The following is a 16,448-nucleotide window of genomic DNA, read 5'->3' as shown; positions in this document are numbered from 1 at the left end:
TCCCTCGTCATGGACGACCCCTTTTCCCACCCCCGCCGCCCAACCCCACTTTCCCAACAGTAAGACACTCAGAAGGCCTTGACAACTGATCCCATTGTTTCACTGCACTTATTGGGTGGCTTATAGGATTTTCGGCTGCAACCAAAAACACTTAGAACTGGTGGGAAGTCAGCCAGCAGGATTTAAGTAAGGCATAGGAGTTAAAAAATATCTTGGACTTGGCCCAGCAGTGGGTGAGTTTCTATCACATTGTCTATCCTCACAAAATTGGCCTGGAGTTTGAATCAAGGCCCATCTTTTTATTATCTTGTAATTTATATTTGGAAAAGTTGAGGTGGAGAATGCTATTCTCAGTACCCACACTCCCACCCTCCCCCCTCCCTATCTCCACCTTTCCTTCTCTGGGACTTTCTGTGGATTAGAACTTTATGCAAGTGATACAGATCATTTGTCAGGCTTCTGCCAATTCTGCTAGACAACCAGTCACTAGTAGTAGTAAAAGCCGCTCATGGGATAATCTAAATGCAATTTTTCATTGTGGGCCCAGTTCTTCTCCTGACATTCCTGAAAGATAGTTTGCTATTTTAACTTGTCAAGCCCACTATGGAAGAAAGCCTGTTATTGTATTTGATTGTGGAGGCAAAATATATAGGATATTAGTCTTTTTCTTTGTCTTCAATAACCTCTTCATATGTTTTTCTAGAAATGTGAAATCATTGATACACCGGATCAGGACCTCACTGACTTCACAAAGTGCTTACAGATACTACTTCAGAAAGTAAAGGAACTGGGGCTAGAGGTATTATGCAGACATGCAATTTTAAGACTTGCTTCAAATAACTCTGGATGAGACCATTATTTTTAAATGTATTAACATCCATTGTTTTATCTCTACCTTTTAGCCTATTTTGATCCCTTCCCCCACCCCACCCCCACTACGGCTATCTGTACCTTGCTCGTCCTGCTTTCTACCCTTAATGTCACCTATTAGCACATTTCTTAGCTAATATCACCACCTTCAACACCTCTTTATCCTTTTGTCTATGACATCTTTTGGCAATCTTCACCTATCACTGGCCCTCTGTCCAGCTCTACCTGTCCCATCCCCCCACCCTTAAACCAGCTTATATTTCACCTCTTTTCTATTTTTCCTTAGTTCTGTTGAAGAGTCATTCGGACTCGAAACATTAACTGTATTCCTCTCCGCAGATGCTGTCAGACCTGCTGGGTTTTTCCAGGTATTTTTATTTTTGGTTTTTGAAATGTTGTTTTTAAACCAAAAGCTCACTGTAAAAATAAAAATCCAAAATGTTCACTGTCATGAAATGTTCTAATCTGCATCTAAGCTGTGCCATTGCATTTTACTCCAGATAAGTTATAAAATTATCTCTTATTAGAGTGAGGCTTATTCATCATGACCAAGTGTCTCAGTTTGCTGCAGTTAGTGAATTGGATGCAGTTTGTCAAATTGTGCCATTTTAGGAAAGATGTAAAAGTAGTAGAAAAGGTGTGATGTAGATTCACTGGGATGTTATTAGCTATGAGAGATTATGAAGAGAGGATAGGGCTTTCTTCACTAGGGCTGAAGTGAAGTGGAAACATGATAGGGATCCTGAAGATTAAGATGAGCATGTGATATGGTAAATAGTGATAAATTAGACAGAGAGATGGTTAACAAGGGCATACAAAGTACAAAATTATTAAGAGAAGATAACCAGCCTTACAATATAGAATTATTGAAGCAGAGTTCAAAAGTTCTTTTGAAAGTATCTGAAACAGTTACTTGAAAAATAAACATGAAAGGGTTTTCTGAGGAAGATAGTGGTGATATAAAGAGGACATCGACAGGCTGGTGGAATGGCCAGACCTGTGCCAGATAAAATTTACTGCAGAGAAGTGTGAAGTGATACATTTTGGTAGTGGGAACAAGGGTAGGTAATATAAAGTAAACTGTTCAATGCTAAAGGAGTTACAGAAACAGAGACCTGCACGAATTGTTGAAGTTGGAAGGGCAGATTGAAAACATGAGCGATCTTGTAAATAGCGGCATAGAGAACAAAAGCAAGGAAATTATGGTAAACTTTTATATTAAAAAAAACTGGTTTGGCCTCAACTGGAGTACTCTGCCTAACTCCAGGCACTGCATGTTTGGAAGGATGGGAAGACTTTCGAGAGGGTGCAGAATGTCTCAAGAGATTAGAGACTTAAATTACGTGGATAGATTGGAAACGCTGAGATTGTTCACCTTAGAGAAGGTTGAGAGGATGTTTGATAGATATGTTCAAAACCATGAGGCATTGAAACAGAGTAGATGGAGAGAAATTGTTCCCTTTGGCGGAAGGTTCAAGAACTAAAACACCAACTTAAAGTGATTGCCAAAAAAAATCAAAGGCGACACAAAGAAAAACCTTTTTATGCAGTGGGTAGTTAAGAATTAGAATGCACTGCCTAAGAGTGTGGTGGATGGAGATTCAATTGTGGCTTTTGAGAGGGAATTAGACTGAAAAAATTTGCAGGGTGACAGAGGTGTGGGATTAGCTGATTTGGTCTTGCTGAGAACCAGCATGGACGCAAAGCACCGAATGGGCTCCCTCTGTGCCATAACTATTCTGTGTAACAAACAGGTGAGCGGTCCTAGATAAGCTGGCTAATGTGGAGAAAAACAGATTTGATGGCTGAATGATCTGTTGTTGTACAGTAGTTTTCTAAGATTCTGTATAACTAATATGAATGGTGGAATTTATATTTTGTCCTAATTTAGAAAGTGGCATACTGTGCATGCCGTAATCTGGTTATATTTTGTTTTATTGTAGGTTTGTAGTTGTTGACTTTGTCCTGATTCTGATCTTCATAGCATTTTTCTCCATTTGCATGATGTCTCTGAAACATGGGGTTTGGCACTAGTTTGGCAGATAAATGGAACAAGTTCAAGTCCCAAAAACTGGTATACAAGAATTCCAAAACATTGCAGCTTCCCATAAACCTTGCACTCAGAAGTTGTACAATTACAAGTGGAAGCATTTTTAAAAATCGGTATGTGTTGGGCAAAAGTCTGTTAGCTTGTGGTTACTTATCCCAAGAAAAATTTCTGTAGTGATTATGATCCCCTGAGTTATTCTTTGGCAATACTCAGGTACTGTAGCATGTGTTTATGTTACTCTACCAGTAATAATCCTGAGAACATTAGTTCACATCCCACAATAGCAGTGTAAAACTGGTGCTTGTAAAGCTGCCTAATTATCAGATAAGCCAATTAGTTCACTGAAGTTCTTTATCGAAGGAAAATCTGCTAACCTTCTCCAATCTGACACATATCTGACTTTTAATTGTGACACAGCTGTATCAAATTGCTACAGCAATTCAAAAAGGAAGGCCACCACCACCATGAGCAACTAGGTATGGAGGCCTTGCCAGTGATACCACATCCTGAGAACGAGCAAATGAACTGCTATCTTCCCAGAGAAATGAGGATCTTAAAATAAAATATGGCTTTACTAGTGCTACCAACATCCGAAAACCAAGTTTAAAAAATAATAATTTAATTATTTTTGCTATTTCTTGACCATAAAAATATAGGGTGAACTGTGCTTTTGGACAATTAGGGCAGACGTATACTATAAAATATCCAAATGAAGACCTATCAGAACAGACTCTTCTCCACCACAGATTCATTTACTTTTAAGTTAATTAGTTGACTAATAAAAAAAATTGGTCTACAAAATGGTATAGATTAGCAATGATTCCATAGCAAACTTTACATGAAGGCAACAATCATTTCACCCAAAAACTTTCAAGCTAGCACTTTAATTGACAATAACAACGTATAATGGTCTGTTTGGAAAGATGCTAGGACATATCAGACTTGCACATAAGACCACTGATATCATCCTTTTACTTTTACTCTTTCATGGGATATGGGCATCGCTGGCCACGCCAGTATTTATTGCCCATCCCTAATTGCCCTTGAGAATGTGGTAGCTGCCTTCTTGAAACACTGGAGTCCATGTGTTGTGGGAACACCACAGTGCTGTTGGGGGGTTGGGGAGGGGGAGTTCCAGGATTCTGACCCAGTGACAGTGAAGGAACAGCAATATAGTTCCAAGTCAGGATGGTGAGTGGATCAGAGGGGAACTTGCAGGTGGGGGTGTTCCCATCTATCTGCTTGTCCTTCTGGGTGGCAGAGGTCACTGATTTGGAAGGTGTTGTCGAAGGAACGTTGGTAGGTGCAGCTCGTAAATGGTACACCCATTGCAACTGTGCATCAGTGATGGAGGGAGTGAATGTTAAAGGTGGTGGATGGGGTTCCAATTAAGCAGGCTGCTTTGTCGTAGATGGTGTTGAGCTCCTTGAGTGTTGTGGGAGCTGCACTCTTCCAGGCAATTGGCGAGTATTCCATTATACTCCTGACTTGTGCCTTGTAGGTGGTGGACAGGCTTCGGGGAGTCAGGAGAGGAGTTACTCGCTGCAGAATTCCCAGCCTCTGACCTGCTTTTGTAGCCACAGTATTTACATAGCTGGTCCAGTTCAGTTTCTTGTCAATTTTAACCCCTAGGATATTGATAGTGGAGGATTCAATGATGGTAATGCCATTGAATGTCAAGGAGAGATGGCTAGATTCTCTCTTGCTGGAGATGGTCATTGCCTGACACTTGTGTGGTGTGAATGTTAATTGCCACTTATCAGCCCAAGCCTGGATATTGTCCAGGTCTTGCTGCATATGGGCATGGACTGGTTCAGTATCTGGGGAGTCAGGAATGGTGCTGAACATTGTGCAGCTATCCGCAAACATCGCCACTCCTGACCTTATGATGGAGGGAAGGTTATTGATGAATCGGCAGAAAATGGTTGGCTCAAGGACACAACCCTAAGGAACTCCTGCAGCAATGTTCCGGGACTGGGATGATGGTGGGGGAGCCCAGAACCAGGGGTCACAGTCTGAGGATATGGGTTAGACCATTTAGGACTGAGATGAGGAGAAATTTCTTCACCCAGAGAGTGGTGAGCCTGTGGAATTCGCTGCCACAGAAAGTAGTTGAGGCCGAAACATTGTATGTTTTCAAGAAGGAGTTAGATACGGCTCTGGGGGTGAAAGGGATCAAAGGATATGGGGAGAAAGCGGGAGCAGACTATTGAGTTATGATGATCAGCCATGATCATAATGAATGGCGGAGCAGGCTTGAAGGATTGAGTGGCCTACTTGTCCTATTTTCTATGTATGTTTCTATGTATGATTGACTTCCAACAGCCACAACCATTTTTGTGCTCGGCATGACTCCAACCAGTGGAGAGCTTTCCCCCTGACTTCCATTGACTTCAGTTTTGCTAAGGCTCCCTGATGCCACACTCGGTCCAATGTTGCTTGATTCACAGAAGGAAGCCATTCAGCCCATCATGTCCACATTGGTCAACAAAGATCTGACTGCACTAATACCATTTTCCAGCATTTGGCACATAGCCCTGGAGGCTATGGCAATTCAAGTGAATATCTAAATATCTCTTAAATATTATGAGAGTTTCTGACACAACCACCCTTTCAGGCAGTGAGTTCCAGACTCCCACGACCCTCTGGGTGAAAAAATTTCTCAACCCTTAGCTTTCTACCTTGTATCTTAAATCTTTGCCCCCTGGTTATTGACCCCTCTACTAATGGAAAAAGTGCCTTCCTATTCACCCTATCTATGTCCCTCATAATCTTATGTATCTCTATCAGATCCCCTCTCAACCTTGGCTGCTCCAAGGAAAACAACTCCAGCCTATTCAATCTTTCTTCATAGCTCAGACCCTCCAGCCCAGGAACATCCTGGTAAGTCTCCTCTGCACCCTCTCCAGTGCAATCACATCCTTCCTACAATGCGGTGACCAGAACTGCACGCAGTACGCAGTTGTGGCCTAACCAGTATTTTATACAGTTTCAGCATAACCTCCCTGCTCTTGTAGTCTATGCCTCAGCTAAAAAAGGCAAGTATCCCATATGCTTTCTTAACACCTTATCTACCTGCCCTGCTGCATTCAGGGATCTGTAGATATGCACACCAAGGTTCCCCTGATCTTCAGTACTTTCCAGGGTCCTCGCATTCATAGTGTAATCCCTTGCCTCCCCAAATGCATTACCTCACACTTTTCTGGGTTGAATTCTATTTGCCACTGCTCTGCCCACCTGACCAGTCCATTGATACCCTCCTGCAGTTTACGGCTATCCTCCTCAATATTTACCATCCTACCAATTTTTGTGTCATCCGTGAACTTCTTGCTCTTACCCCCTACATTTAAGTCCAAATCATTTATGTACACCACAAACAATAAGGGCCCCAGCACCAAGCCCTGTGGAACCCCACTGGAAACAGACTTCCAGTCACAGAAACATACCTCGACTATCATCCTCTGCTTCCTGCCTCTCAGCCAATTTTGGATCCAATGTGCCACTTTGCCTTGGATCCCATGGGTTCTTACTTTCTTGACCAGTCTGCCATGAAGGACCTTATCAAAAGTCTTGCTAAAGTCCATGTAGACCACATCCAATGCATTACCCTCATCAACATGCCTGGTTACCTACTCAAAAAATTCGATCAAATTTGTCAAACACGACCTTCCCTTAACAAGTCCATGCCGACTATCCCTGATTAATCCATGTCACTCCAAGTGTAGATATATTCTGTCTCTCAGAATTCTTTCTAGTAACTTCCCCACCAGTGAGGTTAGACTGATTGGCCTGTAATTTCCTGGTCTATCCCTTCCTCCCTTTTTTAATAATGGGACAACGTTAGCAGTCCTCCAGTCCTCTGACACTTCACCAGCAGAGAGGATTTGAAAATTACTGCCTGAGCTCCTGATACTTCATTCTTTGCTTCCCTCAACAGCCAGGGATACATCTCATCCAGGCCTGCGGATTTATCCACTTTTATGGCCGCTAAACCCACTAGTACCTCCTCTCCGTCTATGTTAATTTCCTTTGATCTTTCACAGTCTTCCACCCTGATGTCTATACCTGTGTTGTCCTTTTCCATTGTGAAGACTGACAGAAAGTATTCATTAAGAGCTGTACCCACATCTTCCGGGTCCCCACACAAATTACCTCTACGGTCTCTAATGTGTCCTACTCCTTCTTCCATTATTCTCTTGCTCTTTGTATATTTTAAAAAAACCTTTAGGTTTTCCATTATTCTACCCACCAATGCTTTCTCATACGCTCTCTTAGCTTTCCTAATTTCCTTTTTAAGTCCCCCCCTACACTTTTCATAGTCCTCTAGGGACTCTGCTGTATTGAGCCCTTGGTATCTGCCATAAGCTTCTCTTTTTTACTTAATCCTAACCTTTATGTCCCTTAACATCCAGGGTTCTCCAGACTTGCTTCCCCCGCTTTGTCTTTATGGGAGCATATTTGCCCTGTACTTTCGCTATTTCCTCTTTGAATGCCTCCCACTGCCCTGACACAGTTTAATCTGCAAGTAGCTGCTCCCAGTCCACTTGGGCCAAATCATATCTTATCTTGGTAAAATTAGCCTTTCCCCAGTTTAGAACTTTTATTCCTGGCCCAACCTTATCCTTTTCCATAACTATCCTAAATCTAACTGAGTTACGGTCACTATCTCCAAAATGCTCCCCTACTGATTTGTCTTCCACCTGCCCGGGCTCATTTCCAAATATTAGGTCCAGAACTCTCCCCTCCCTTGTTGGGCTTTCTATGTACTGGCTACAAAGGTTCTCCTGGGTGCAACTTAAGAATTTTGCTCCCTTCCTACCTTGCACACTAAAATTGCTCCAGTTAATATTTGGGTCGTTAAAATCCCTTGCTATTCCTGCCTTATTATTCTTACATTTATCTGAGATTTGTTTACATATTTGACCCTTTATCTTTTCTGACTGTTTGGGGGCCTAAAGTACACACCCAACAGCATGTTTGCCTCTTTTGTGTTTTATACTTCTACCCATATGGCCTCATTTGATGATCCTTTCAGGATATCATCCCTCCTCACTGTTATAATTGATTCCTTGATCATTGCTGTGAGCCCCCTTCTCTTTTCTCCCCCTTGCTATCTCGTTTGAGTACCCTATAACTAGGAATGTTGAGCTGCCAATCCTGTCCTTTTAGCCCAAGTTTCGGTCATAGCTATGATATCATACTCCCATGTGCCTATCTGTGCTCCCAGCTCGTCTGTCTTATTCCTCAAGCTTCATGCATTAAGATATATTCCATTTAGCCTTGCTAAGCTCATTTCTTTCTTCTTTCACACTTCTGCTTTTTGCTTTCTTACATTTGCCACTATCAGCACCTCTTTTAGCCCTTACCACTACCCTTAACACTCCCTTTGTCCTTTTGTTCATGACATCTTTGTCAATCTCTCCTTTGCCCCCACGTATCTCTGGCGTTCCACCCAGCTTCACCTGTTGCACCCCCCTTACACAGTATAAATTTAATCACATTTCTACTCGCTCCGAAGAAGAGTCATACAGACTTGAAACATCAGCTTTATTTCTCTCCACAGATGCTGTCAGAACCGCTGAGGTTTTTCAGCATTTTCTGTTTTTGTTTCAGATTTCCAGCATCTGCAATATTTTGCTTTTGTCACATGAAAGTCTAATTGGGAACAACAAGCAGTGATTAATAATGGTTGAGGAGGAGATGAGTACAAGTTGAGGACATAATTGAAAAGTACTACATTTTAAAATGTAGTACAAGATTTTAAAATGTGAAGGCTTTAATAGCTAAAATAATTTTGAAGGAAGCCTTAAGGAATGGAAGAACATTATAAACCCCAATGAACAAGAAGAAAGAGATGAATATGAAAAGGAAAAAATAGAAAGAAGGGATGCAATGGACAAAACAAAGAAAATAAAATATAGCAACTTGGAAAAAAAGTTTTTTTTTGGCCGAGTTGGAACATTTTGCCATTCAGCATCCACGATGGTTGGTCTCCTATGTCAGTGGTTCTCGAACTTTTTTGGTTAAGTAACCCCTTTTCAAATAGAGTATAATCACAGATCCATCTAAATGATATACTATACAATACTCAGTAAATGAAAATAATGTAAAGTGTGTTTTAATAATACTTTCAAGAAAACAAATATTTCCCTACAGGCATCAATGAGATGGGTGTGCCTACTTCACACTGCAGAGTCCATCTATTCTCGTACCCTGCCCTCCCAGGTGAGATAGCCAGCCCCACCTGCTGCACTTGTGGTGACTGTACTCCACCCCTGCCTTCCAGCTCATGTTCCACATTATTCCGCGGATTCCATGGCAAGTCTCATCAGAACCCAGTTTGAGAACCACAATTATATAATAATCGCACCTCACAATACCACTCCCTAATACATTAGTGATGTTTTTGAAATCCCACACATACTCCTGCTGGTGCCTTTGACAAGCCATTATTGCCAATTCTTTTTGTACTTGGGATGTGTGCAATGCTGTTTAGGTTGCTTTGAATGCCAATTCCTTGCTGGCCTGTGAAGGTCTTCTCCTTAAATCTTGATCTACTGCTGAATTATAGACATGATCATATTGTGGACTGATGCTCATTAGGAACTGAGCAGCAATTACCAAAGTCAATTCCACACAGTACTCTTGCAGTTAAGAGAGAAACTAATACAAACCACAGCATTTGAGGCCAAGAACCAAAGGAAAAGCGAAGCAGATGTTAGTGGCAAGTGATGTTTCTGACTTTGAATGCTAACTTTCTTAAGAAGTCTGCTTTTTTTGAATGTACTACATTGAAAGATAAACTTTACAATGCTATTTTTTGGCTTACACACAGTGTGGGCTGAATTCTCCCCCGGTTGGGGGGGGGATGTTGATGGGCAGGCGCGCTTCCGATCAGCGCCCCCGATCAGAGGTGTGCTGTCATTTTACGTGGGTGGGCCAATTAAGGCCCGCCCAGCGTGACGTCCGCAGGGAAGTGCTATGCGCTCCCTGTGCGGGCGGGGGAGGATTCTTATAATCAAAAGTGCGCTCTTTCATGCATGCACACAAAAGAGCGCACTCATCTCCCTGAGGCTAAGTGCAGCCTCAGGGAGATCGGCTCTAAATGTGAAAAAGCTCAAAATAGAAAAATAAAATTTCCCTAACATGACCCCTCATGTGAATGTTACATGAATTGGGACATGTTCATAATTTCCAAAAGAACTTTATTAAAATTTTTAAAACCCTACATGAAACCTCATCCCGCCCGTGGATGAGGCTTCATGTTTTTTCCAGTTCCCGCCGGGGCTCCTGGCCTGCCCGCCAACCTTAAGGTTAGATGGGCAGGTCCACTAATTACTTTAATGACTCTGTCAATTGCCTCAATTGGCCATTGACAGGCCGGCAGGCGTGCAGCTGATTTTGCTGCGCCGCTGCCTTCCTGAAAGTTTAAATGGGGCATGGTGACGTTGGGAGTTCTGCCCGATGTCACCGCACGTAATTTTACACATCGGCGAGCGAGTCCCACCCCCGCTCACTGGCGGGAAAATCCTGCCCTATATCTAGCTTACACACACTATATCACCGTTAATAGGAAAACGATATTTTATGTTCAGGAGAAGTTGAAGAACCCTTTCTTTCATATTTTTAACTGAAATTTTGAGATCTGGGAAAATAAAGTGTGCCCCTTCCTTCTGTTGTAAAATCTTGGAATGCTGTAAGCTAAAATAGTAAATGAAGCACAACTTAGTTTCATCTTAAGTCTGTCCACTTTTGCTATGTTGTTAGTTAACGATGACTCTGCTGGGAAACTGACTCACATCTGATGAGTGCCGATCAGTATGTCTGCAAAACCTGAAGCTGAGGCCAGTGATACCCTGACCATTAGTGTGCTGCCTGACATCAGCATTTTCAATACAGATCAAGGATAACTGACTTGACTGTTTGATTTATTAGCACAGAATATGGCACATTTGCTAACTGCCTTCCTGGAAGGCTGTTTAAATTTGGGCACAAAGATTCTATGCATTAGACCATTAGGAGATTATTATTTTGGGCAGGTGAAGTGTTTGCATTATTAAATAAAGCATATAATGGACGGAACAAGTAAGTATCTTTTTTTTATGGGTTCTATCATATTTTAACCCATGCCTCATATGGTATTTCAGCAATAAAATAAGATTTTTTTATAAGTAACATTTAAAGGATTAGTTTTTTGGTAAATATAACATGGTTTATGATTTTTAATGAATAATCTGCAGAAATTAGAATAATGGTTAAAATTGAGTTTTCATAGAATAACATCATAGAATTTTACCACAGAGAAGGGGTCCATTTGACATCCTATGCCACAGCCAGCTTTGAAAGATGTACCTACTTAGTCACATTTATTTTATAAATTTTCACTTTCAAAATATTTATCCACATTATTCTAAAACCTATTTTGGATTCTATTTCCAGCACTGTTTCTGGTGGAGCAATCCATGTCCTAACAATTTCTGCATGATATTTTTAAAAAGTTCTGGACCTCTTCCTTAGTTCTTCTGGTGATAATCTTAAATTTATGCCCTCTTAATTACTGACCCACCTGACCAGTGAATATGTTTGTACACAATTTGCATAATCAAATTACTCTCAGTTTTGAGCACCTCTGACAGATTTCTTCTTAACCCTCTATGTGGTCTCTCACGATAATTAAAGCCTCATGTCCCTGATATCACTTTACTGGATCTCTGCTGACCAACTCAATGGCTTTGGCATCCTTATTGAAGCAGGACAACTTTTCTCAAGAGCAAACTCATTTATTTTCTGATTTCCACCAAACTTTTAATTCCCCTCCCTTAAATTTTAAGCAGTTTTCAAGGGCCCAAATATATGCCAAAATTCCCGGCGATTTTTCTTTTGTTAATTTAAGGAAAATGAAAATAACTATTCAACTTGAATAAATTGTCTTCCTTGATTGTATTCCATGATTACAGAACCTTGGGGAGCATTGTGTCCCACTGTCCAATCGCACAGGTTTTTCCCTATTTCCCTGCTGAACACAGTTGCTCTTGTCAGGCTGAACACATCTATCTTGAATCCCAGTGTGGTTTCAGAACTGGAAGAACCACAATCAACATTATCTCTCAGTCCAGCAGCTGCAAGAAAAATGCCTTGAATAAAATACACCACTATATATTGCCTTCATCAGTCTCACCAAGGCATTCAACCATGTGGGCAGAGGCAGTCTATTTAAGATGAAGAAAATTTGTTGCCTGCCAAAGTTGTTCAGTGGGATCTCCTCTTTCCATGACAACATGATGGGTAAGGTCAGCTATGCCAGGACAACATGGGAATGCTTTGAGATCCACTGTGTAGTCAAACAGGGTTGTATCCTGCCATTGACTCTTTGGTATTTTCTTCTCTTTCCTGCTGTCATTAGCCTTCAGGTCATCTACAGATGGTATCTGCTTATGTATTAGAACTTATGGAAAACCGTTTAGCCTTGCCCATTTGTGATCCAAGAAAAAAGTGTGCCAACTCCTCATCAGAGAGCTGCTCTACACTGATGATGCCACACTGGCATTCCACACCAAGGAACACCTTCAGTGGCAAATGGACACACTCTCTCACACCTGTACACTCTCACACCTGTGAAGAGTTTGGTTTGACCATCAGCATCAGGGAGACAAGTGTAATGGCCCACATGTTGCCATTACTGGCACCAATCAGTATTGACAATGTGTCCCTGGAGATTGGTGGTAGCTCCACATATCTGGATTCCACAATCACCAGCAATCTGTCACTTGATCAACAAGCACTTTGCAAAAGCTGCAGCCGTAATATCAAAGCTGAGTAAGGGAACGGAACAATGACCTGACAAAGAACACCAAACTGCGAGTCTACCAAGCCTGCTCAGTGCACTCCTCTGCAGAGCTGAGACCTGGACAAAATATGCTAGGCAGGAGAAAAGGCTGAACAATTTCCACCTTTGCTGTCTCAGATGTATCCTCGGCATCTCTTAGCGAGCCAAGGTTACCAACTCAGAGGTCTTGGAGTGTGCTAATTCCATCAACAGATGCTCTTTGCGTTGGATGGCGTATACCCAAAGATCTTCTGTATGGTGAACTGGCCTCTGGGTTAAGACCTGGTGGATGTCCATACCTCTGCTACAAGGACACCTGCAAACAAGATTTGAAGATGGCAGACATTGACACAGACACCTGGGAGACAGGCACTGATGGATGTGACCTCTGGAAGTTGACAGGAGAGGCATTGGAAAATGTGAGGAGACACAGAAAGCTCAGCTGGCCAAAAAGAGCATCCAGAGAAAACAGAAGCCAGCAAATCATGCACCTTCTCAGCCCACTGTCTTCCTCTGCAGTAAATTTGGCAGAGACTGCAATGTCAGAGGGGTGCTCCTAAGACGCGCCAGGCAATGCTTTACACAGAGTTGACCACAAGTCACAAACTATCATCTCACAAGACATGTTGTGTCAAACAAACCCCTCCTTTCCCTTCTTGAATTAATTATTCATCCATCTCTTGTTTAAAGGCATTAATTAGCATAGCATTAACTCTTTCAGCCTGGGGTCTAATCTATTTGAGTACAACTCTGCGAAGGAAATTAGGGGAATTCCTTCTAATCTTACATAATCTTATATAATATGGTACTTGTTCCTAAGTTCTAATTCACAGTCCAAGTTAAGTAGATTGGTTACACCTATATTTAAAAAGTGCAAATCTCTCTTATTTTTCTTTCTTTTTATTATCTAGTTATACCAAAATTTTGAAGACTAAATTGTGCTTCCTCTCTATCTTCTGTATGCCAGTGAAAATAAATTCAGTCCTGTGGTTCTAACTTCATAACTTAGTGCCCAAAGTTCATAAATACAGCCCCCATGCTCATAGTGGACCCATACTGAGCAATTTCCATTATCATAGACATCAATTATAAAGGCACCACTTACAACATATTAAGCATTTTGACTATTTTGGGCAATTCAGTAAGTTTTTTTGCACCTTGCTAAAGTGTGATTCTCTTAATTATGTAATCTTCTCCACTTACCATTTTTAAAGCTCCACTGATTTCAGGCAAATTGAAATGTTTAATAAATATCTTTCATCTTGTACAGCTAATTGTTCACCTGGTTTGATGGAGCTGAGTGGCTTTGTGCTACAGTGTACTCAGACATTGACACTGATTGTATCAGGAGAGTGCTGATCAGTGGCTCAGCGATGGGAGTACATGTATTTACTCATTGTAAAGGCTCAAGTTCTGTTGTCCTGACTTTCCTCTTTAGGATGTTGGTGATTCTTACATAAGCAGTTGAGCTGGAAAATTGTGCTATGATGCAACTTTGGGCAGGATACTAGAATGTCCTTTTTATGCACTCCCGGTTTTGTCATCTACCATTTTTGAGAAGCAAATCACCTTAATGCCAGTGCGTCACTATATGTGGTGGGGACTGTAAGTCATAAGATATATGAAATAGGAACATGAGTAGACCATATGGTCCCTCCAGACTACTCCATCATTCATGACTGATCTTCTGCTTCAACTCCACTTACTCGTCCAATCCCCATATTTCTTGATCCCCTGAGAGACCAAAATTGTATCTATCTTAGCCTTGAATATACTCACTGATGGAGTATCTGCAACCCTCTGGGGTAGAGAATTCCAAAGATTCACAACACTCTGAGTAAAGAAATTTCTCCTCATCTCAGTGCTAAATGATTGACCCTTATCCTAAGACGGTGCCCCAATGTTCTAGATAATCTGGTTAGGAGGAACAACTCTTAAATTTCTACCCAGTCAAGTCCCTTCAGAATCTTGTATGTTTCAATGAGATCACTCCTCATTCTTCTAAACTCCAGAGTGAATACGCCCAATTTGCTCAATCTCTCATCATAGGACAGCCTTCTTATTCTAGGAACAAACCTAGTCAACCTTTTCTGTTTAGCCACCAAGTCAAGTATATGCTTCTTTAGACAAGACAATCAAAACTGTGCACAGTACTCCTATACAATTGTAGCAAGACTCCTTATTCTTGTACTCCAATCCCCTTGCAATAAAGATCAGCATGCCATTTGCCTTCCTAATTGTTTGCTGAACCTGCATGCTAACTTTGTGTTCCTTTACAAGTACACCCAAATCTCTCTGAACATCAGCATTTAAAGGTTTCATGCCCTTTCAAAAATATTCTGCCTTTCTATTCGTATTATCAACGTGAATAACTTCACACTTTTCCACTTTATCTATCACCTGTTGCCGTCTATATATCTTAACCTGTACATATCTCTTTGCAGTTGCAATGTAGAATAGAAGTTATGGATATTGTGGTATGACTTAATTGAAATACGTTCAATGCTATGGAAAATGGAAGTATTGTGAATTTGATTTGTTCTGAAGAAATGGCACAATTCATAGAAAAATACAAACATATGAAATAGGTTAGCAGGAAAATACCAGCTGCTTGCCTCACAACTTGATAATTGGAACATTCCCCTCCTCCTTCCCACACCACGCTGCAGCAAAGTCATCTCCTGAGGGGGGGCAAAAAAGGAGGAAAAATTCCATGGCCAATAAGGGAAAAAATGCTTTGGGAAAATTCTTCTCCCACCCATAAACTGAGGCCAACTTACCCTGTAATTCAGAACCAGAATGCATCTCTTTTACTAACTAAGGATAGACAGTTTGATAATCAGATCATTATTGATATATTGCATTATAGTTTCATCGAATTTCTGAGGCATGACAATTTCTGCACATAAAAGAAAGCACATTACTAAGTTCAATGCTTCAGAAATCTCCAGAATGACTTATCTCAAAGGAATAATTATTGCTACTGTAATTGTTTAAAATGTTAGATCATGGAATTACATCAATCAGTCAAGGCCTCGACAGTGGGCTAAAGTTAGGGTTTTTGAAATCACAAAGAAGCTCTGATTTGAATCTAATTATTTCTGACATTCACCATTCAGAACAATAAGCTACTGACTCTAGTGTCAGAAATTAAACTCTTGACTGTTTTTTAAATGAATATTGGGTCTTTATATTCTGTAACTGAGATGGAAAGGACAAGAGAATGATGAAATATTAATGGAAGTACTGTCATTTTTGTGCTAGGTCGATGATATTATCGTGCTTGGTGGGCTTGGTGGACGCTTAGACCATATCATGGCCAATGTGGCGACACTCTTCCATGCCACAAAGATAACTAAGCTACCTGTTATCATCATTCAGGAGACATCCCTGGCCTACCTACTGCAACCTGTAAGTATTTAACAACTGCAATAAATTGTTCTTGCAAAGACATTGATTGACAAAAATCTTTTGATAAATTATTTTTGCCAGGAATTCATCTTTCCATTATTGTTGATTGATTGACAAATGTTGTATATCAGAGTAACATTCACTCTAGCACATTCTTTTAAGTGGCATAATCTCTCTCTAATCTAGGAATTCCACAGCATGTTCATTTAAAAAAAACCTATACCTTGAAATTATGATTCAACAGTGATTAGCCAAGCAATATCGTATTGGGAAAATTGAATACCCGATGCC

General features: G+C 40.9%; 1 protein-coding gene across 4 annotated transcripts in view; it reads left to right on the top strand.

The window, feature by feature from the left end:
* Window positions 1-16,448, top strand: part of tpk1 (thiamin pyrophosphokinase 1) — a 382,816-nt gene that overhangs the window by 163,720 nt on the left and 202,648 nt on the right. For all 4 annotated transcript variants that reach the window (XM_041184542.1, XM_041184540.1, XM_041184541.1 and 1 more), the window contains 2 exons: window positions 704-799; window positions 16,011-16,157. In XM_041184542.1, coding sequence (XP_041040476.1) covers window positions 704-799; window positions 16,011-16,157 — 243 coding nt within the window. The remainder of the gene's footprint in view (window positions 1-703; window positions 800-16,010; window positions 16,158-16,448) is intronic.

Source organism: Carcharodon carcharias, chromosome 3 (genome assembly GCF_017639515.1).
Source record: "Carcharodon carcharias isolate sCarCar2 chromosome 3, sCarCar2.pri, whole genome shotgun sequence".
NCBI classification, from domain to species: Eukaryota; Metazoa; Chordata; class Chondrichthyes; order Lamniformes; family Lamnidae; genus Carcharodon; species Carcharodon carcharias.
This window is presented reverse-complemented; position numbering and strand designations above follow the sequence as displayed.